This window comes from Chelonia mydas, chromosome 3, assembly GCF_015237465.2.
Source record: "Chelonia mydas isolate rCheMyd1 chromosome 3, rCheMyd1.pri.v2, whole genome shotgun sequence".
In the NCBI taxonomy this organism is placed as follows: Eukaryota; Metazoa; Chordata; order Testudines; family Cheloniidae; genus Chelonia; species Chelonia mydas.
Genome location: NC_057851.1, coordinates 130,269,296 through 130,292,330, shown reverse-complemented (window position 1 = coordinate 130,292,330; position 23,035 = coordinate 130,269,296). Strand labels below are relative to the sequence as shown.

General features: G+C 39.7%; 2 protein-coding genes across 11 annotated transcripts in view; one reads left to right on the top strand and one right to left on the bottom strand.

The window, feature by feature from the left end:
• Nucleotides 1-12,705, top strand: part of B3GALNT2 (beta-1,3-N-acetylgalactosaminyltransferase 2) — a 40,596-nt gene extending 27,891 nt beyond the window's left edge. For 3 of the 7 annotated variants that reach the window (XM_043544331.1, XM_037895284.2, XM_043544333.1), the window contains 5 exons: nucleotides 742-925; nucleotides 3,300-3,425; nucleotides 8,751-8,910; nucleotides 9,398-9,454; nucleotides 10,330-12,705. In XM_043544331.1, coding sequence (XP_043400266.1) covers nucleotides 742-925; nucleotides 3,300-3,425; nucleotides 8,751-8,910; nucleotides 9,398-9,454; nucleotides 10,330-10,464 — 662 coding nt within the window. In that variant the 3' untranslated portion in view covers nucleotides 10,465-12,705. The remainder of the gene's footprint in view (nucleotides 1-741; nucleotides 926-3,299; nucleotides 3,426-8,750; nucleotides 8,911-9,397; nucleotides 9,455-10,329) is intronic. The other 4 variants (XM_043544332.1, XM_037895285.2, XM_037895286.2 and 1 more) reach the window with 2 other exon arrangements.
• Nucleotides 11,455-23,035, bottom strand: part of TBCE (tubulin folding cofactor E) — a 50,105-nt gene continuing 38,524 nt past the window's right edge. For 2 of the 4 annotated variants that reach the window (XM_027831027.3, XM_043544330.1), the window contains exons 12-17: nucleotides 18,087-18,239; nucleotides 17,176-17,329; nucleotides 15,157-15,225; nucleotides 13,704-13,763; nucleotides 11,975-12,066; nucleotides 11,455-11,732 (exon numbers count right to left, since the gene is read on the bottom strand). In XM_027831027.3, coding sequence (XP_027686828.1) covers nucleotides 11,640-11,732; nucleotides 11,975-12,066; nucleotides 13,704-13,763; nucleotides 15,157-15,225; nucleotides 17,176-17,329; nucleotides 18,087-18,239 — 621 coding nt within the window. In that variant the 3' untranslated portion in view covers nucleotides 11,455-11,639. Of the gene's footprint in view, nucleotides 11,733-11,974; nucleotides 12,067-13,476; nucleotides 13,607-13,703; nucleotides 13,764-13,854; nucleotides 13,935-15,156; nucleotides 15,226-17,175; nucleotides 17,330-18,086; nucleotides 18,240-23,035 lie in introns of those variants that run through there. The other 2 variants (XR_005224804.2, XR_005224805.2) reach the window with 2 other exon arrangements.

Below are 23,035 nucleotides of genomic sequence, written 5' to 3'. Positions count from 1 at the left end.
CCTGACCCAAAAGGGAGTTGCCGGGGGGGTCAAAAGCTTATTTTGCGGGGGGAAGGTGTCACGGTATTGAAACCCTTCTGCGCTGCCTTCAGAGCTGGATGGATGGAGAGCAGTGGCTGTTGGCTGGGTGCCCAGCTCTGAAGGCAGTGCCCCTCCAGCAGCAGCGCGGAGGTAAGGGTGGCAATCCCATACCATGCCATCCTTCTTTCTGCGCTGCTGCTGGCAGCGGCTCTGTTCTCAGCAGCGCAGAAGGAAGGATAGCAGTACTGCAACCCCTCCACCCCCCAACAATAACCTCGCGTCCCCCGCATACCTCCTCTTGGGGTCAGGACCTCTGACAATTACAACACTGTGAAATTGCAGATTTAAACAGCTGAAATCATTAAATTTATTATTTTTTTTAAATCCTCTGACCGAGAAATTGACCAAAATGGACTGTGAATTTGGTATATGTATGACTTTCCCCTCCCCCCCCAAAAAGTATTGTCTGCAACTTTTACTTTTTATCATTGTAAATCATTTTACATTGTAAACTTGTAAAATTAGTGCCTTCGTTTTTTAAAAAAATTGCAAAATTTCCTAAATCCAGATTTTGGCTGGATGCTTACCGATAAAATAAATATGTAAATATGCTACTTCTAGTACAAGAAAAATATACACAGCTGTATGTAGTGTACTGCACATGGATGTTAACAGATGTGTAATTTTGGCTATGTATAATTTCTCCTTCCTCCCCTTTAGAAGGTGATGGTCTTTTACAAAGCCTTCATACTCGCCCTGAAAGGTTTGTAAACCACTTAAAAAACCTTGAAGAGGAGGATGCATTATTGAAGGAAGAAAGCGGAGCCTATGATGATATTGTTTTTGTAGATGTTGTTGACACCTACAGAAATGTTCCAGCCAAATTACTGAACTTCTACCGATGGTAGGTTGGAAAAAAATATTTTTTAATCAAGGATTTCCCTGGTTACTTCTGGTGCCAGATAGTCCCTGATATGCTGTATTCTGAAAATTTACACACTATAACTGGAAATTATTTACTCTTTTCATTGTTTTTGTTTTGTTTAGTTTTCACACTACAAAGGACAAAATTGTATTACTCCATCTGGTGATTAAAAGTGAGAGCTCGGTTTTTAGGATTGATCTTTACTGACTGAACTCCTTCCCTTCCGCACCCCAAATATCTGTAAAAACAGATTTCTGCTCCACAAATTCAAATATGCAAGTTAGGGTTAAATCATGCCCACAGCCTTACCTGGGATGTTTGCTAACAACATGAAATCACAAACCAATCTGAAGACTAGCAGGTTAAATTTTAAATGCTGGCTGTCAGCCTGATTTACAAACAGAAGGCCTAATCAAAAGCCCATGGAAGTCAACAGAGAGACTGGCGTTGACCTCAGTGGGCTTTGTATCATGACCAAAGGGTTCAACCCTGTTAGGTCCTGAGCACCCTCAATTTCCATTGCAAGGTCAGCTTGAAGTGCTCAGTGCCTCATGGGACCAAGCATCCAACATGGAAAGGCTCAGCACTCAGACCAGAAAGGCCTTCCAAATAGCTTTGAGCATCCTTTGTCATCACAACAGTCGCACAAGAGCTGCCTGCTCCTGCCAGAGCCCTCTGTCTTGTGTGAAAATAGAAAACTAAACATTAATGACTGAAGCATCAATCTAAAACATGAATTGAAAAAGCAATTGATAATACCTGCAAACTCCTTGGAGTAAAATGTATTTTAAAGGTTTCGGTTTCTTGGAGATGTTAGCCATAAAAGCTGAAAAAACACAGCCTTCCTTCTAAAAATTAGATTTTTTTTATTTTAAATTCTGTTTAGTTTCAGTACATTTGCACAACATAAATGTATTGGAAGATATGAACATGAGTAATTATCAAAAACAAATACCAGAACATTTTGAACATTGCATAGTTCCAGTTCTAAGCTCAGTTTACAATATATATGGGTACTTATTATTATTATTTATTATTTGTAAACAGCAGTCCCCTCCCCAAAACTCACATTTGATCCCCAAAGGTATGTGCTTAACTTTACACACACAAATGAATAATCCCATTGCAGGATCAAGACCTCAGTGAGTAATACAATCAGAACTGAGTCATCAGAACTTTAAAAATAGCATTGATAATTAACTGGAGAACATTTAAGTGAAAGCTGAAGTATATTTTATAGCACCTCTTGCATAAAAATAGTCTAAGGAGATCTGTTTAGATATGTGCAGCAAATCTCCTACAACTATACATATATATTCCAAAATATATGCTTACACATCAGTAAAGACAATGGGCTTGGTTCTCTGTTCACACTCTTGTAAATAAGGAGTAACAATTGAAGCCACTGGAATTACTAATGTTGAACTTGGGCTGATTCTTCCCTTGTTAAATAATAACTTTAAATGCTACCTGTGGTGTTTGGTTTTTTTAAAGCCACAAAGGAAGGTGCCGAATAGTGTAGAATACACAAATGAGAAACAGAAGAACACTTCTGATTGCTAAAAGGGGAAATAAAGTTGAAGTCATCTAACTCTCTGTGGTGACTGGTTGCCCATTAGCAGAAAATTTTCTTTTTCAGTAATAAAGGATTTAAGGAAAACAGTTTGCTACTTAGGGGAAGTGAATATATAGGAATGTTCTTCAAAACATAGCCTGTCTTTCTGGATAATCCAAGGAATAATCTCACTTTAATTCTTTTGAGTTTCTCATTACAGTCAGCTTCTCTATCTGTAAAATAATGTATGTACCTCACAGGGATGTTGAGGATTACCCATTTAATATTTGGAGAGTGCTTTACAGAGGGTAAGCACCAAATTATTACTACAAATCATTCCTTGTAAACTTTCCTAGTTGCACTGCCCTTGAACCAGCTGTTCTCATACAGAAGGCTAGCTGGACTACCAGCCCTTTATACAAGCCCTGGCATTAATAGCTGTGATGTAGTTCTCAGCAGGAATTCCTATCCTTTTGAGGTCAGTACTGTTTTAGATAGATTCATTGTAAGTTAAACTCATCAGCTGTACTGGATAGCAAAAATCCTACCTCAGGTTCCTTTCATACTTTGTACAAACCCATGAAAATAATACAACAGCTATGTGTTTCTTCTTTAGAACTAGTACACAGTCCTTGCTATCAGTCTATAGAAAAAACATTTAAAAGGAAGAGGACAAATGGCTTACCTTTCCAATGGGGCCTTTCACTGTTTATGTTGCATCCAGGTTACGTTGTGGAGTTGTAATGCAGTTTAAAATTATTTCCCAGTAAATCATCACCATTTTTCTTTTGGCAACAGGACAGTAGAATCAGCTAACTTTGATTTGTTGCTGAAGACAGATGACGACTGTTACATAAATTTGGAAGCTGTGTTCAACAGGATAATGCACGAAAAACTCGACAGGCCAAATATCTGGTGGGGCAAGTGAGTCTCAAACTCTTCTGCTTACTGAGTTTTCATGGATCTTTTAATTTCTCCATATGTCTATGGAACATTTTACTGCTGTAAAATTCAGTTCAGCAGTTGCCTTATGGAGCCCCCCCCCCCCCCACGTGCCCACTTCAAGTCACTAGTAAAGCTCCATAACTTCAGTCAGAGCAGGTCTGGATCCTGAGTTGCAGAGTTACAGCTAATAATTGTTCTAGAATGTGCCCTTACGATAGCTAGAACTCCTTTTCCCCTCTGATACTGGGCTATAACATGCGTCAGGTGGCACATAACATTTCTCTGTAGCATATAGGAAGTGGTAGGTAATACATATTTCTGTGTAGAAATAAGATGAAGTTAAAAACTGCAAGCATGTACCAACATACCATTGTTTTGAATTTTACCTTTTTTTTCAGGCCAGTATGACTTTTTCTGGTTGAAAATGGGTTGTGTATTTTCAGAAAACAGGGTTGTGTATGAGGGGACAAAATTGGCTTTATAGTCTGGTGCGCCATGTATTCTGCAGCTTATAAATGACAAAAGTCAATATTACCTATTTTACTACTGATCGTGTAACCAAAACATCCAGCTAATGTGCTTATCCCAAACCACCTACTACATCATTCTAGTTGCCAAGAAATCCCAACTGTCCTCTATCCACCAGCTAAAATGCCAGCTTTGCCCCACTGACAGCTGTACAAGGCAGCTATGGATTGTCAATATAAAATAGTCTGTGACACACTGAAAATTGAATTTACTATTGAAAAAAAAATGCAAATTTTAACAGTGAGGTTAATTAATCCTGGGAATTGTTTACCAACAATATGGTGAATTCCGCATCACTTCAAAATCTTAAATCACGATTGGATGTCTTTCTAATATACTGTAGCTCAACCAGGAGTTACAGGCATGATGCAGCAATTACTGGGTAAAATTCTATGGTTGGTGTTGTTCAGGAAGCCAGACTAGATTATCACACTCTCATATTTTAATGAAAATGGTTTAAAAACACAGAATGTTCCAAGCTGCAACTCTTGTGTGCCAGGGAAACCAGGGGTCTAGGCTCAGAATTTACATTCATCTTGCAGTGGCCTTGCTTATAATGGAAACTCTGTTGTCACCCCATTAAGAACTGCAGACACACAGGACCACATTAATCTGTGGCATAATTTCCTTGGCTTCAGTGGTGGTGTCCGGAGATATCAGTGGTAGGTTTGGTCAAATGAGTTTTAAGGGTGGTTGCCCTGTGAAACTGATTCTGGTCTCTTCAAGTTGTAAAAGAAGAGTAACTCCTTGAAGTCAAGGGGGTAAAAATGGATGAAAGTTCAGAATTTGGCCCTTAGTTATGAATTAAGATTAAAGCAAAACAGGAGGCTTCAGAGATTTTTAATGATGATAATTAGCAAGCCTACCCCGGAAGGTTTATCTAACCTTCAAACTAAAAGAGTCTGTATCAACTGCATAGGGTAGGTCCCATCCTTATTGTCGTGTCCTGGTGACTGACAGGCTTGAAACCTCACCCAGACTTTTTTGCAAAATATCACATTGTCTGAACTCATTAAGATTCTCGCTGCTGTCTACTCCCAACTCAAACGGACTGAGAGCTTTCAGCTTCTCCCAGTTACACCTATATTGAGGCCAGTAATTTGTGTATGACTAAAACATCTTCCAAAAAGGCATCCTATCTTGGATCTGACGATTTCAAGAGATGGAGCCACCACTTCCCCTTAGCCACCTCTTGCTCCTTTTAGCCATGATTTTCCTGTGATGATACCTAAAAACTGCCAAGACCAAACTGTAGTCAGGCACACTGCTCAATAGAATGACCAATGTGAATTGAGTGAGCTTAACAGAGTCCTCTGAAACTGAGGAAAGTATGCCATTCAGGAAGCAGTCTTGACACAGGAAAAATATTAAGAATCTTAAATTCAGATTAAACTCCACTACTTGTCTCTGTTTACACAGGTTACCAAGTATCTCCTCTTCAGAAGTACACAGTCCATGCCATCTGGTGTTTAACAGGAGATGCTGTTAACATCTTCAAGTACAATAATGTGGCTTTAGTGGGGTGTAGAAATGTTAAACGCAATTTTAGGCTAATCCCTTGGCAGCGCTTTTGTAAACTTTCTCACCAGTGATGCTGATGTCTTGGGGATGTCGTCATGTTGCAGAAGCCCTACTGGACTGGAAGGGTGGAGCTGATTAAAGGTTATGGCTAAGCTGCAGTCGGAGGCGTGATTTTTAGCATGGGCTGCTATACCCATTCTAGCATGGCTAAAAATAGCAGTGAAGAGACAGTGGTGTGGGCTCTCCAAGCATGCTAGTATCTTACTTGTGGTGCTAGCCTGCACTGCTGCATCTTTACTGCTGTTTTTAGCCATGCTAGTTAGGTTAAAGCTTTGCCAGCCTGTGTTGCAATCACACTTCCGATTGCAGCGTGGACATACCCTTGATACTTCCGGTGCTTGGCACTACTTGACAGAGCCGAAATGTCTTATGAAGTTTCTTGAGTAGCTGAGACATTTCATTTCATTATATAAGCAACCAAGTATCCGAGTGAGTTATCAAGTGTTCTTCAAGCATTGTGTAGGAAAATAACGGAATATGCTAACATTCAGTAAAGACAAAGGCAAGATTGAAATAACCTAAAATTTCAGCAATAAATTAGAATAATTGTGTTAATCCCTATAGAGGCCTATACCCTACATTTGGTACATGGCATTCAGATTTTCTCATGGTAGAATCCATTGTCTCTGATGGATATACAGCAAACAACCATAAATAATTAAGGTGTCAGAGTAGCAGCTGTGTTAGTCTGTATCCATAAAAAGAACAGGAGTACTTGTGGCACCTTGGAGACTAACAAATTTGTTAGAGCATAACCTTTCGTGAGCTACAGCATCCGATGAAGTGAGCTGTAGCTCATGAAAGCTTATGCTCTAATAAATTTGTTAGTCTCTAAGGTGCCACAAATACTCCTTTTCTTTTTATAAATAATTAAATTGCAGTCCTGAATGCATGATGTTTGCCTTCTATCTTTAATTGCCAGGGCTTGATGCCATCTAAATATACTTAAGGCTTTGCTTAGCAAAATTTATGAAGAATGACTGCTTGTTGGTAACAAGCCTAAGCAGAAAAGTTCTCAACCACTTGCAGCTGAGTACTTTTGGGTGAATGTCAGTGCTTGTTAAACAGAGATGGCTAACAGTGACTAGAGCCGGCCATTGTGTGGGCATGTAATGTGATAGTTTCATGTTCACCTCTCCCATCCATGTCAGTCTTCATCTTCATCTTCAGTTGTTCAGTACTAGGCACCTACCCCACTGCAACTGACATGCCAGTGTGTAATGGCTCTCTGGGCCATAAAAACTCACTTAGCTTTTGATTGACCTAAGCCATGTTAGAACCTGTTTCTAAATAGTAAAAGCCTGGCACATTGACACAATTATGGCAGCTGGCTGTGATTACATCTAGGACCTGTTCATAAAAATACTTAGTTCTTATATAGCACTTTTCAACTGTGCTTCTCAAAACATCGTTTGAAGGTCGGTAAATACCATTATTCCTATGTATAGGGAATTGTGGTATTTTAAGACTGAGCAGGGAAGATAAGACACTGGGGCCATATTCAGCCCTTTGAGGGGTTGTATTTTAAAGGACAGACCTGTGAGAGGAAATGGTCCCAGGGTGGAAGTTCATGGTTTGAAAAAACGCAGGCAGCTGACTGCCTAGGGCTTGGGACCAGAGCCTAGAAGTGTGATTCAATCCAGGTTTCCCTCTCAACTGGGCCCAGGGGGATGATGGGGTTAGTAGGCCTTCACCCTAAGGTATGCTGGGAGGGGGGAACAGGAACAGTCTCCCTCACAATAGGAGAGAGTATGAGGGGAGTTTGGAGCCTCTTACAGTATGTCGCACAGCAGCTTGGAGTAAGCCTCCCAGCCTGGATAGATGGGCTCATGCTCACTCTGCTCACCAAGTGTAGCTGTGGGGGTGTTGCGGCTTGGGTGGCTACCCTGCCTCCACCAGAGCTGCACCATCCACACAGTCTAGCCCTTAGGGTATGTCTGTGCAGCAATTCAACACCTGCAGCTGGCCTGGGCTTGCGGGCTGTAAGATTGCAGTGTAGATGTTGGGGTCCCCACCCGGGGGGAGGATCCTTGAGCCTGAACATCTTCACTGCAACTTTTCAGCGCAAGGCTGAGTCAGCTGACACAGGCCAGTGTCGGCTGACAGTGCTGTGTAGACATACCCTTAGAGATCAGGAAAGCTCTCCTTTTTTCCCCTTCCCCTTCAACTGATCTTCAAGGGAAGGGCTGAAGACAGAATCAGGAACAAGGAAGTGAACATGGGGAAGGGGTTATTTTACTATTTTTAAACTTAGACTTCAGTTTGTATGTTTGTTAGGATTTTACCAGCAGCCTGCTGGCCTGTCTGGAGAAAGAAACCTTGGTGGATAAAGCCTTTTGCTTGTTTTGCTAAAAGCACTAAATGGGTGTGGCCTGCAGCAAATGTCTGCCTTGTAAGCACCATTTTACAGATGGGGAAACTGAGGCATAGAGCAGTTACATGACTTGTCAAAGGTCAAACAGCAAATCAGTGGTGCATTTGAGATTAGAAACCCAGGTCTGGTGCCCCGACAGCTTGAGCTGAACACTGTGTTGGCTCACATGAAGAAAAGTGATTTCTGTTATGTCCAGGATGCCAAATTATTGTTTTGGTTTCTGCAAAATTAGCCATGTTTGAAGGATAACAAATATGCCTTTTGCTGCCTTTCCCCCCTGGATTGCTATTTTTTAGGAGGGCATTTATTTGGTCTCAGTGGACCAATATGTTTATCATCACTGTAACTGCATGCCTTCTGGATGTACCTGTTGTATTTGTCATAAGTTTAAAAAAAAAAGTACAGGGTAGGGATTTTGACAGTTAGGGAACTGTGGTGTGTGTTTAACACATCTCTTGTCAACAAATTTGTGCTTCGTTAACTGAAGCTGGTACCAGTACAGATGCCCCTTAGAGCTAGCAATGCTTTTTCCTGTTGGTGTGTTTACAAATCTTCTTAGAGGACATTAACGTAGCATAATTGCCTCTTTGAAATTAAATGTTTCAATGATACTCTTAACAGGAAGAACAGGAGTACTTGTGGCACCTTAGAGACTGAAATAGGACTGTCTGAATCATAACTCAATGAAAAGTTTTCTATACTTTTTCTGAGAATTCATTACTTAGTTTGCTTCAGTTGTATTGACTAAATTGCATGGATTATTGGAGCTTTTTATAAATATCTTCTTCAAAAGCAGTTTGCATGATTATTTTGCTCTTAAGTTTCAGACTAAATTGGGCAGTTGATCGGACAGGGAAGTGGCAAGAACTGGAGTATCCCAGTCCAGCATACCCCGCCTTTGCCTGTGGGTCTGGTTATGTTATCTCCAAAGACATTGTTCAGTGGTTGGCAAGCAACTCTGAAAGACTCAAGACATACCAGGTACTTAAGCCCCATGCTAAAAAACCCAGAAAACCTTAAGGTCTCCCACTCCCCGTACCCTTTTCTCACACCACACCTTTGATTCTGGAATTAGATTTGTTAGCTCTGGCTAATTAGTAGATTTTTATGTTGAGAGAGGTGTGAGATTTGTGATTAGGAGCTCCAGAGTTCTAATCCTACTTTTGCATTGGCTCCCCCTGTGGTGTTGGAAGTCACTGTGACTATATTTGCCTTAGTTTCCTAACCTGTAAAATCCACCATTTTAACACACAGCTTCCTCAGGGATGTTGGGAGATATTTTTAAGAGATGTTTAGAAAAAACTACATTTAAGAAATAATATAAATAAAGCTAATATTTTACTTGTTCAGTTAATGGTAACTGCACATACATGGTGTACAACAGACTTTGGTTCAGAATTTCATAGTTGGGAAATAATTAGTTGGAAATGCACCAAGGCTAATGTTTGTTTTTGAAATGCATCTACAGGGTGAAGATGTGAGTATGGGCATTTGGATGGCAGCTATAGGGCCTAAGCGATATCAGGTGAGCAAGTCTGCAGAAATTCTGTTTTTCCTGATACAGCAGCATGGCTCTTAATCCAAGTTGGGCAGCCCCTGGAAAATACAATTTTCCTCATCACGGAAGGCATTCCTGCAGTAGCTATTTTAATGCATGAACAAGAGTTTCAAATGGTTTTTTTTTTTTTTTTAAATCCATACGAGCAGTTCAATATACAAACATTTCCATCACACCTTCTCCCAGTTAATTAAAAAATAATTTTTTCTTGGTGCATACAGGATAAAATCTTTAACAGATTATTACTGGGTGACTTTCTTCTAATTAAATAACTTTTCAGTTTCTGCTATCTTGCACATATCAAACTAACCTCAGGTGGAGGGGTTATACGAATACATTGTTTGGGGCACTTGTCTTTCCAGTTTCCATCAGCACTCCTATTAACAATAGTTTGTGCAAGAGTTTCTACTCAAGGCTGACTGGTTAACCAGACACTCAGTGGTAATATGTAAGAATATAGGAATTGCCTGACCAGATCAGACCAAAATGTAAGCGCACCCATCCCCACATACATATGGAGACCATTATGGAATTATTTGATCCACAGGAAAATTTCTAGCACCTATCAGTCAGGGGCTGGCTGATGCCCTGATGCATCTGTAAGCTGTCTGATACTTGACCTTATTGTGTTTGTTCTCAGATTAGCATAAGAGCCTTGCAGAGTTTTATTTATATACACACTGCCTCTGTCTACATTCTGTTAATTACTGGCATATTATTAACAAGTGTCCCACACCATGAAATACTGATTTCTGATAGTGTGTGTGTGTGTGAGATTTAGTGAATGTAAAGTACTGTCCCCTTCCAAAAAAGCCCACTGAAATCATTGTCTTTTTAAACAGGACAGCCTCTGGTTGTGTGAGAAGACATGTGAAAAGGGAATGCTGTCTTCCCCTCAGTATTCTCCACAAGAACTAACAGAGCTCTGGAAAGTGAAGGAATTATGTGGAGATCCTTGTAGATGTGAGGAAAGATGATAAAGACTTGTGGAGATACACAATCAGAACTGCTAAGGTGGTGTTTAATAGTGGAAATTTCACCCATAATGTAATTAATATTTGCCCATCCATTTTGATAAAAATTGAGTGATCCTGTCCAGAGAAGCATTTTTCTATAGGTGAGGTGTTAATTTGACAAAAACCAAAAGTTTGACTTTATAAAAAAGGAAATTATCTTAAAGGACTATTGGTAATTAATGTGCACATAAAGCTCTATTAGGATGATGATAGCTGCAGAACCACTGGTATCCATGAGAGTCGGCAGGTGCAAAGTTCCATGCCAGCACATCTATTTACTGGATTAATGTAATCTGCAAACTGGGGGGGGGGAGGGTGGTAAATGGTACTTGCTCATGTAGGGTGGGGATAGTTATCTTTTAGGATTTATATTGAGGTTGTGTATACTTCCTAGTGATTTGGATGAGATTATGATAAACTTTGCTTATACCAAATCTTGAACTACAGCAAATAATATAACCAGATTCAAAGGAATTTGCATCTTTCTGATAACTCAGTGACTATCTAGATAAAGTAAAAAGTTTGAGCAACATACAGAGAATATCCATTAAACTGCATAGCTCCACAATATGCTGACAAGTTATTTTGAATAAATCCTCCAATTCAGCAGCTTAATCTTAATTGTGATCTTTTTTCCCTATAGATGTGTAAATAGGATATAGCAACAAGATCAGAATATGGATCTAAACTTTCCACACCCCATTCTAGGTACCTCTCTCTAGAGAGTGGTGTTACATAAAGTATTCCTTGAGGAAAAAAACAAAGCTTAAAGTTATTTTCTCTCTCACTTAAAGCAGAGTTTAAGTGCCCTTTTCTAGTGCAACAGCAGTTGTCCTTGTAATCTAAAATCTCATGTGACATTTGTAAAAGTGATTCTTCTATAGAAATTCGCCGCATAAGACCTCATGCTAATCTTCCATTTAATCTGGGAATTTAAAAGAACCCCTGCAATTATGCACCAATTTTTTTTTTAATTGAAAATATACATGCAGGAGTTAGAAGCATCATTTCAAATAGCCCTCTGTCCCAGTTTATGAAATCCACATTAAATATGTACAAGAAGAGTGGCACGAATTGCAGATGCTCTCCTGGGGTAGCCTGTGGGCTCCTCTTCTGACGTTGCATTTTAAAAAAAGTTACCACCGTACTAACAGAGAGTCTCCATTTTCTATAGAGTAAAACTGCAAGGGCTTTAGGTCATTTTCTAGTTCAATTTCTTTGCCTTCCATCTAGAAGAAGAAAAAAAAATTCAGACTTCGATGAGGCTCTTTTAAAACGTACACACTTAGGCAAGTCTTTTGGTAATTTTTTCCCCGGCCATCTTTCAGGTCCAAAGGAGATGGATCAGGCCATGGCAGTCAGTGAGAATCTGACTTTTAGGGCCTTTGCTGGCCTTTAAATGAAATCTGTTTCATTCTATAGTATTTTAGAATGCAATGTTGACCTTTTAAATACAACTTATGTTACTTACTTTAGAACTTTCATAGGACAATTTCAGTTCTGAACCAGGAATTTTAAGTAGACGATACAGCAAACCTTTGACCTTCTGAATAGTCATAGAATCTGTCAAGAAAAATCAAGCAACCTGATTATGTACTTACATCCTTGCAGCCAAATATGGTTTTATTTCTGAATCAATTCTAACTTCATCAACTTTGGTAGACTAGACTGATAAGTAACATGCTACAACCTTAAAATATTTTCATCCAACATAGCTTCATGATTTATTTTTCCTTTCATGTCTAAGTGACCTTTAGTATAGTTTTCATACCTACCACTCAGATTTTGGTGTGATTTCTTTGGCACCAGGTGTCTCAACTTTCGAAGCACAAAGAAATCAATGTATGTTTCAGGATTTAATTAGTTCTAACCAAACTGCTAGTAGTGTTATGGATTGGTTCATAACATAGTGCCAAGGCGATATTTTTATAATGGAACTTTGAGTAAGTTCAGTTTGTACAAGAGAGATTTCCCATTATGTGTGTCTGGTACAGAGTTATTGAATTTTTTTTCATTCTTTGAAGCTTTATCTGAAGACACAGCAATAGTGAGTTATTTCTGTAATATCACACAATGTATGTAGAAAACTATTTTTCTATCAAACATTTTTGTAAAAGTTGTATCTGATTTTATGCAACTTGTGATAATAAATGTTTTTTATTTTAGAATAAAAAATGAATAAGTCTTTCCTCATAGAACAAATTCAGACATTTAGTATGTGTCTAAATATTTAACAGCAGTTCTTCCCTTGAGGTTTAGCTAGGTCAGTTTAACTCAGACCTTCAAAGCCTTGAGAAGAGCTGATGATGTGAAGAGGCAGGAGAATGTTCTAGTTTAGACACAACTGAATATAAGGTCTACTTATAATAGTCATTGCTGTATGTCAGTTTCTAGAGAATCTCCTTTCATTAGATTAAATTCCTGCCTTAGTCTTCCCTGACTATTCTAAACAGGCAAGGAACACAGAGTTGATGTCCAACCCATAAACTTAGCAAAATTTCAGCTCCACAATTTGGAGCATGTCGCCTATACTGAAGATGAATATTTTTTGTGCATTGACAATATCATGCTCAGAGAGCCCCCCCCAAACAGCACAGAAACTAATTTGGGCTACAATGCTATCACTACACAAAGCATAAGATTCAATTTTTTGTTCCAGTTCTGGGAGACTATATATAAATCCTTTCCATCAATCACATTTACTTACAAACAAGTCTGAGGGCAACCAAATATTAGTTGTACTTCCACAAGTATTTTTTATAAGTGTAAGGTTAGTATGAAATTATTTATCAAATGCAGAGGGATTGATAAATCATACAGGTTTCCCCTGACAGAGGTATACAAACTGAATCATACTCAGTGCCAACTTAAGTCTTGTGATGTAGAAGCATCCGCTAGGAACTGGACTGACTATAGCTTGTTTTCCACATGTTACTGAACAGCCATCATATGGTAATGATTGTCATTACTAACCTTGAGGTGAAAGGTTGCATATCCTGCTAGCAACTCCTCCACCAAAAACTAGCCCCAGTAAAGAGAAGAAGTTGGTCTTTGCCTCCTCTCAGCAGCATTCTTGCATTCTGAAGCAACTGCCTCCAGATTTCTTCAGGAAAGGGAGCATTTAAAAAAAGGGGGAGGGGGAGAGACCACAAAGGAACTGCTGAGGCATTGAAACAAACAATTAACATTCCTGTTCTTACCTGGTAGTTTCTTCTCTATGGGTTTCTGATCAGGTTTGTCTGGACATTTAATTGTCAAAGCTTTAAAAAAAATTAGACAAAGTCAGTCACAATGAGAAGTGTAACTGAAGTTTGAGCACAATTTCATTATATGAACTTTAATGCCTGGTACCAGTGGATCTAATTTCTGTTTCTTTAAGTGTGAATACAATTTGCATAAATCCTGCAGGGAATTCCAACTTAGTAAGTGAACTGCAAAACACAAACAGTGAATATGCCAGTTAGGATGGATCAAATATTCTAAAGTCATTCCTCCCCCGCCCCCCCCCCCCCCCCCCCCCCCCCCCCGCCCCGAGAGGGACATGATTTTTTTTTGCTCAGTTGGGAATGCACATCCCAGAAAGCTAAAACGCAGGCTGCCATTCTCCCAAGCCCCCAATAAAAAGGGAGGTTGTTGAATATTAGGCAGCATTTTAAAAATAAATTTATATATATAAATGCCCTTCCACATACTAAGGTTTTTAAATGTGATTGACAGAAGTACCCATGATTTAGGACTTCCGTTCAGAGTCAGCAGAATGAAAGCTTTTGTTTCCCATTAGACTGGCTAAATCAATCATGGCTGGACCCTGCCTCCCTATCTCAAAATTCAAAAATGCTCTGGTTGGAAAGGCAAGGATAATTACATTCACCTGTAAAAGGCTGAGTCTCTGAAGATATTAATCTGACTGGATTCTGACTCTTGGATCTTAGCTCCATAGCCCAAGGCAGGCTGTAACTACTAGCTCTCACAGACCTTAGAATCATAGAATATCAGGGTTGGAAGGGACCTCAGGAGGTCATCTAGTCCAATCCCCAATTTTTGGCCCAGATCCCTAAATAGCCCCCTCAAGGATTGAACTCACAACCCTGGGTTTAGCAGGCCAATGTTCAAACCACTGAGCTATTCGTCCCCCATGGATCATAGTGTTTTCTGGCATGCATATGGAGGATAAAGGGACATGAGGGATCAAAGTAGCCCAGTCTACCCTACCAATCCTTAAAGCATACCATGGTTATAATACTTCCTATTCACCCTCCCTGCTATATTCTGAAAGTCTGCAGGGATCATACTGTCAAAAATTCACCGATGTCTCAAAAAGTAATACATCCAGATAAGTCACAGTTGTACTGTCTGTGAAGCAGCTACATGGGACCAGAATTAAGGCTGTCCGAGGAACCTTTACAAGGGAGATCCTGACACATGCCATGCTAATAAAGCTGGAAATACATCCCTAAAACCTTTACTATCAGTTTATTTCTGGGAAGTGTATTCAACTTCAAGATGAAGTGGAAGGCAATTTTTGTGCCCTTTACTGTTCCTTTTTGGTGTACAAATTGGCTTCAAAGGTACTTAAAGCACCTCTTCCTTACTACTCCAGGGAGAGTATTTTAAATGCAAAATATATAATTTTATTAATTTCTGGCCTCTTACTTAGCAGCTGATTTTTCAGAATGAAAGGCTGTTGTCGTTTCAATTCACCTTCTTCAGGAGCACCATATTCTGTTAAAAAACACACACAAAAATGGAATTAAACTAGATTAGCGGGAAACAGAAGGAAAAAAACAAAAGAAAGTTGTGTAGAATTTTAGCTGAAATATCTTTCTCTGGTTTAAGTCATCACATAGGAAAACTTCCCAGTAATCATCTGTGGGACAACATGGTATCCAGATCATGCAATGACCATCCGATGAAGTGAGCTGTAGCTCACGAAAGCTCATGCTCAAATAAACTGGTTAGTCTCTAAGGTGCCACAAGTACTCCTTTTCTTTTTATGAAACTCTACTGCCTCTCACTGTTATTCTTCCATAGAAGCTAAGCAGTCCTGCTTTCCAGAGTCAAGGAGCTCAGTAGCTGGGCTCCAGCAGTGCTGTGAGCTAAAAACATCAATTAGCAGATCTCAATTCTTGTAAACATAATAATACTGAGAATAATTTCACTTATTTTCAATAATAACCTTTTTAAAAAACAGAGGCTTATTGAGAAGATTGTTTAGCATGGAACAGCAACTTGGATACTGGGCATTTAAAAAGCAAAATAGGATGCCTGAAGTATTCATGTTTGTCAGAACCCAGAATACTTTTCCAGCTCACATCCATTTCTTAGGAGCAGTGAGAGCAACCCGGGAACAAACACAGTCTGTGTGTAGCTGTGGCCAGCATGCTTCTCTGCTTTGTGTATTTGTAATAGCATATATCTGAACAATGTTATGGACTAATTAAAGAAAACCAAGCAAGAAGGTAGTTGTAAAGCAGGGCCAAGGAACTGCACCACAAACGTAAGGGTCACAATTTAACAGCAAGACAGTTCAATCACTGGAGCAATGTAATTCAAAGTTCAGTCTGAGGAACTGGACTCCACAAGCCCATTGCGAACTGAAAAACTGACTGATTGAGAAGGCAGCCTCTCCTACATCTGTCTCTTTACTGTAGTGGGATATAATCAGGGACAGTATATAGACACTGCCACTTTAGATACTGAAGGAAAATGGAACAAGGAGCTACTTACTTAATGTGAAATGGAGGAATAGAATTTGGTTGGATATGCAAGAAATCAGAAGACAACACAAGGAGCTATTTGATTAACTCTACAGAATCTCCTTGTCTTACAAGAAATTCAAATCACTTAACCTACAGATTGTTGGAGGAGCTGCCAGGGCATAGGATCATATCTCCAGCCTGGTGGAGTGCTCCTTTGGCTGAAATTTCTGGAAACAGTTACTAACAGTCATTAAGAAGGACAGGGATGCAACCTTATGCTCCGAGTGTCTCTAGTCTGTTTGCCAGAAGCTGAGAATGGTCCACAGAGAATGGATCACTTGATGATTGCCCTTTCCATTCATTCCCTCTGAAGCACCTGGCATTGGCCACTGTGCTAGATGGACCATTGGTCTGCTCCAGTATGGCCCCTCTCGTGTTCTTACGGGGAGACCCCTTAGAAATCGACCAGAAGGTCCTGGTAGGCAGGTGAGCTGTAAATAGCTCCTTAAAGTCAGTTTGCCTTACTGCTCAGACAGTACAGGACTGTTTTGCGGTGGAAATCAAGACCTGCAGCACGGCAGTGAGTATGACAACTTAAGGATATTTCTGTCCTGAAAAAACTGTAAACTTAAAGGGAAACGAGCAGAGTGTCAGTGTCAGAGGGCTGTTTTGGAACTAATTAGAAGTAGCAACACTGGAGATTGGGATAATGACTACAGGACCGTTTACTGTCCTGCACACTTGCCTTTTCCAAACCAGTAGGAGCATGTGGGCAGAAAGGTCCTTATACTGCTTGACCTTGATTTGTTTTCTTCCTTTCTCTTCAAATATGGTAAGTTGAAAAAATAAAGGGGGCCCCCAGAACAGAAGGACAAATAATTAAAAGATCTCTGCCACCCCTGTACACTGAAAACATCAGAACATACATAATACCAAAGCAAGGAAATTTTCATTTCACCTCCACTGTACTTACTAAGGCAGAGTAACTGGTACCTAGGATGAGCAGCAAGAAATTCCTCATTTGGTCTGTTTTTGTCTGGATTCTGATTTCCACCAGCCGTTATCCAGTCATTGCCAAACATTTTGCGATAGTCAAGCTCTGCTCCCTTTCTTTCATCAGGAAAAATCTATATTGACAAGTACAAAACACTTACTGTGTCACTAAGCTACATTTCCAAAAAACCCAAGTTCAGGGTCCTTCAAAAGACAAGATTGCTAGATATTAGTTACTAGTTCAGCACCTTATAAAACTGCAAAGAGTCTGGAAAAATCTCAACTTCCACAACTGATTCAGAATCAGTTTAGTCAATGTCATCAGTGCGCTCAGAGTACAGTCTGAAAACCATATCATGAGGCACGAAAGCTCAGAGCTAAATGATTTCTTAAATATGGAACAAGTCATGGGGTTTTGAAAGTTCTCTTTTTATTTTCAAGATCTCCCAGCATCAATTAATACAATGATACTGTATTTTGAAAAGGACAAACACTGAGGTTGTAATGTGTACATATGTTATAATTTCTGACCTGAAAAGGGGGAAAGAAAAATGGCAATCTACTTTAAATGGTTTTATTAAACCTATTTAAGTCCTATGTTGGGGGTGAAAAATCCATTTCTGACATCTATAGGACTTAAGGTAAATTTTTCAAAACTACCTAAGTGTCTTGCCCAAGGTTACAATGAGTTAATGGCAAAGCCAGGAACAGAATCCAGGGTTTCCTGACTCTGTCCATTTTCAAAGTGAAGATTTCCAGCGATACACATGCATTCATTCAGACAAAGGAAGAAACTCCAGACACCCTCCCACTTTCCAAATGCTTTTACAGTGACACTTTTTCCAGAACTTTTTTTGTGATTAGTTGAGAGAAAAAAAAAACACCACATACCTCAGATTTGTTCAGAACCTTTAATTGGCCTATTTTGGCAATGATAAGCTGTCTCACTGTCTCTGGGTTCTTCTCTGTGCCCATCAAAGGGTTATTCTGACAGTGCAGTGACTGCAAACATTGTAGTTTATCAAGCTCATTGATAAACGACCACTGGAGTGAAAAGGGGAAAGAACTGCAAAACTGGATTTTTTTAAAAAAAGAAAAATGTCTGAACAAAACAGCACACAGTCCTGACAGACTCTACCCACACAATGACCATCATCAGTGACACTTCTCTTCTGTTAGCTGACCCTAATCTTTTTTTTTGTTTGAATTTCAACACAACCTACTTTACTGAATGCCACTTTCATCTTACTTCACTTAGCTTATAAAAATGAAAGACACCTTTGAAGGAACCGAAAGATAAGCCGGTGGAAAAGCAAACAGGACATGCAGGGAGTGTTCAGTGGGTGTAAATTATTGATGCATATTAGAACATCAGCATTCCAGAAAGGCTTTCTGTTCATTGTATGTAGAGATTCCTGGAATTGAGGTGTAAGCTTGGCCTAGATGTGACATTGCTTTCCATGGCACAGTTCAATTATTTTGAGGGCTTTCTGTCCATTTTAATTTTGAAGTGCCTCCTTGCCAATGCATTCAGAGCATGACTGGCTATAGAAACCCATTAATTTAATATTATACTGGGGGATCACGTGATGCAAGAGGTAGCAATGTTCTGTGCAGGGTTAGATGGTGAAGAGAGACTAGAATTGCAGGGAATCATGCTGGAGAAGGTACAGCAGGGGCCTAGGCTATGTCTACACTGCAGTTAGAAATCCAGGGCTGGCGCATGTCAGCTGACTCAGGCTCCTGGGGCTTGGGCTGCAGGGCTGTTTAACTGCAGTGCAGACGTTCGGTCTTGGGCTGCAGCCCGAGTTCTAGGAGCCTGTGAGGTGGGATGGTCCCAGAGCTCAGGCTGCAGCTGGGCCCAAACATCTGCACCACAATTAAGCAGCCCCATGAGCCCGAGTCAGCTGGCACAGGCCAGCTGCGGTGTCTAACTGCCATGTAGACATACTCTAACAGAGCAGGTTAGAGACAGATGATCAGGATCAAGATATGAAAGGTCAACTGAAAAGAGAAAGTTTGTAACATATGGTCATGGATGATGAATTGATGAGAAAAAATAAAGGTCTAGGAAGGATGAGCAGGTACAGCGTGCATGTGCATAATGTATAAATTAAGAAGGGATAGGAAAGTGGAGTTCAGGAATTAGAGATAGTTCAGCAGTTTTGGCCTCTTGATGACTGAGTTTAAAGAAGCTAGGTAAGTGAATAAGAGAATTTGAGATGAAGGCAGATTATGTCATGGGTATGATGAAAAGTGATAGGGTTCATTTGATCTTAACATTTCCAAGCTCTCAAACCATGGAGAGGGATTGGAAAGAGCAATGTAGCTGTGACCTAAAGATAACTACAGTAGGCGTTCATTAGTAGCACTATATCAGTGCCCTTTTGCTATGTTACTCCTAAGCAGCTGTTGCTGTTCTGGGGAGTGTCGACAATTCATAGTAGTGAAAGTGTTCCTTGGGGAAATGGTGCTTGTACGTGGCGGTTGCTCTTACAAGGTGTTGCTGCAAACAAGCATCTATTGTATTATAATGCCACTTCTGGACCATGAGCATTTGTATTTAATTTTAATTTATCAGACAAGAGATCCAATTCATTCTCAACATGTACATTTAGTGAGCAATGATTTTGCCAATTTCTAACTACAGTTAAGTTAATATATCTATATAGAAAATACAAGCTTTCCCAATAATTTAAAAGGGCACCCAAACAGTAGCAGTGCATCTATATTCCCTAGCAGTCACCTGATTCCTATCCAACTTAATGCTCAAGGAACTGCACATCAAGCGTGATCATATTTTGACATTGGTTTAGCTTAATGAATCATTTTAACCACAATACAACAACATTGTAATCCTTAAAAGAATAATTCAAATCAAAGAAACATATCTCTCAGGATACAACACTTTCTTTTGGTATCCTGTAAGCCTTGCTATCAAAGGTCACGTGGTCCAGTTCCCAATTAACCTTTGAGTAAACTGGAACAACAGCCTCAAAGCCCAACCCTGAAAAGCACTGAACATCCTCTACTTCCACTAAAGAGACGATGCCCCTACCACATTATGGGGGCATTAGGACCCAGGTGGTGCCCCTCACATCTGACCTCAGGGGAAAACTGCAGAGAGGAGCCAGCCAAAGACTCCAGCCAGTTGAGGAAGAAACAGCCAAAGCAGGTACCTCTAGGCATTCCAAGAATTTCCTACAGTTGAAACTTTCTCTGCTCACTAGCTGTTTGCTCAAACATTACCTCTCCCTCAGTCTCTTCATCTTAGCTTCACTCCACACCCACCCCTCTCACTCTCGACTCCCTTGCCCCATCCCCTCGCCCCCTTCCCTTTTCTTTCCATTTAGCTAAATCCATCCTAAATAAACCACCCCCCGCCAAAAAATCATGAAACTAACCTGCCATTTGCCACCATCACATTGTTCACTCTGCTTCCCCCACCCTGTGTCAGTCTGGTCTAATTAGCAGATAAGCTCTTCAGGGCAGGGCAGGGCCTCTGCCTGCACAGTCTGAACACTCCTGGCTGGCCTATAGGCATTACCATAATAATTGTAACTCATTATTAATCAATCATGGTTAAGTGAACAGGAGAGGAGGACATAAAGCACCTTTCAGCCTGGGTCCCTTCTAGGGTTGTTGATTAATCGCAGTTATCTCACGCGATTAACTCAAAAAAATCAACTGCGATTAAAAAAATTAATCTTGATTAATTGCCGTTTTAATTACACTGTTAACAATAGAATACCAATTGAAATTTAAATTTTTGGGTGTTTTTCTACATATTCAAATGTATGGATTTACAACAATTACAACACAGAATGCAAAATGTACAGTGTTCATTTTTTACTACAAATATTTGCACTGTAAAAAAATGATAAAAGAAATAGTATTTTTCAGTTCATCTCATACAAGTACTGTAGTGCAGTCTCTTTATCGTGAAAGAGCATCTTACAAATTTAGAATTTTGAGTTACATAAATGCACTCAAAAACAAAACAATGTAAAACTTCAGAGCCTACAAGTCCACTCAGTTCTACTTCTTGTTCAGTCAATTGCTAAGACAAACAAGTTTGTTTACATGTACGGGAGATAATGCTGCCCGCTTCTTATTTACAATGACACATGAAAGTGAGAACAGGTGTTTGCATGGCACTTTTATAGCCGGCATTGCAAGGTATTTACGTGCCAGATATACTAAAAATTCATATGCCCTTTCATGCTTCGGCCACCATTCCAGAGGACATGCTTCCATGTCGATGACACTAGTTAAAAAAATGTGTTAATTAAATTTGTGACTGAACTCCTTGGGGGAGAATTGAATGTCTCCTGCTCTGTTTTACCCACATTCTGCCATATATTTCATATTCTCGTATGATGACCCAGCACATTGTTCATTTTCAGAACACTTTTACTGCAGATTTGACAAAACTCAAAGAAGGTACCAATGTGAGATTTCTAAAGATAGCTACAGCACTCGACCCACGGTTTAAGAATCTGAAGTGCCATCCAAAATCTGAGAGGGATGAGGCGTGGAGCATGCTTTCATAAAAGTCTTAAAAGAGCAACACTCCGATGTAGAAATTACAGAACCCGAACCACCAAAAAAGAAAACCAACCTTCTGCTGGTGGCTTCAGACTCAGATGATGAAAATGAACATGTGTGGGTGCGCACTGCTTTGGATCGTTATTGAGCCGAACCCGTCATCAGCACGGACACGTCCTCTGGAATGGTGGTTGACGAATGAAGGGACATATGAATCTTTAGCGCATCTGGCAATTAAATATCTTGCAACACCAGCTACAACAGAGCCATCTGAACACCTGTTCTCACTTTCAGGTGACATTGTAAACAAGAAGCGGGCAGCATTATCTCCTGCAAATATAAGCAAACTTGTTTGTCTGAGTGATTGGCTGAACAAGACGTAGGACTGAGCAGACTTTTAGGCTCTAAAGTTTTAGATTGTTTTGTTTTTGAATGCAGGTTTTTTTTGTACATAATTCTACATTTGTAAGTTCAACTTTCATGATAAAGAGATTGTACTATAGTACTTGTATTAGGTGAATTGAAAAATACTATTTTGTTTTTTACAGTGCAAATATTTGTAATAAAAATATAAAGTGATCTCTGTACACTTTGTATTCTGTGTTGTAACTGAAAACAACATATTTGAAAATGTAGAAAACATCTAAGAATATTTAAATGGTATTCTATTATTGTTTAATTGTGAGATTAATATTTTTAATTGCTTGACAGCCCTAGTCCCTTCATATCCTTTTTCGGGAGAGTATACGTATAATATAAATAGGTCTTTTGTACACGTGCCTTTCACAAAAGCAATGATAATGCAATTTCCTTCGTCAAATAAGAAATGTGATAAGCTGGCAGCACAAGAGTAATGTTTCACTTAAAGGCAATGCAGAAAACCATGAATAAGAACTTAAGAATGGTCAGACCAATGGTCCATCTAGCCCAGTATCCTGTGTTCCAACAATGGCCAACAGCAGGTGCCCCAGAGGGAATGAACAGAACAGGTAATCATCAAGTGATCCATCCCCTGTCGCCCATTCCCAGCATCTGGCCCAAAGAGTCTAGGGATGCTTCAGAGCATGGTTTTGCATCCCTACCCATCCTGGTTAATAGCCATTGATGGACCTATCCTCCATGAACTTATCTAATTCTTTTTTGAGCCCTGTTAGAGTCTTGGCCTTCGCAACATCCTCTGACAATGAGTTCCACAGGTTGACTGTGCATTTTGTGAAGAAATACTACCTTTTGTTTTAAACCTGCTGCCTATTAATTTCATTTGGAGACCCCTAGTTCTTGTGTTGTGAGAA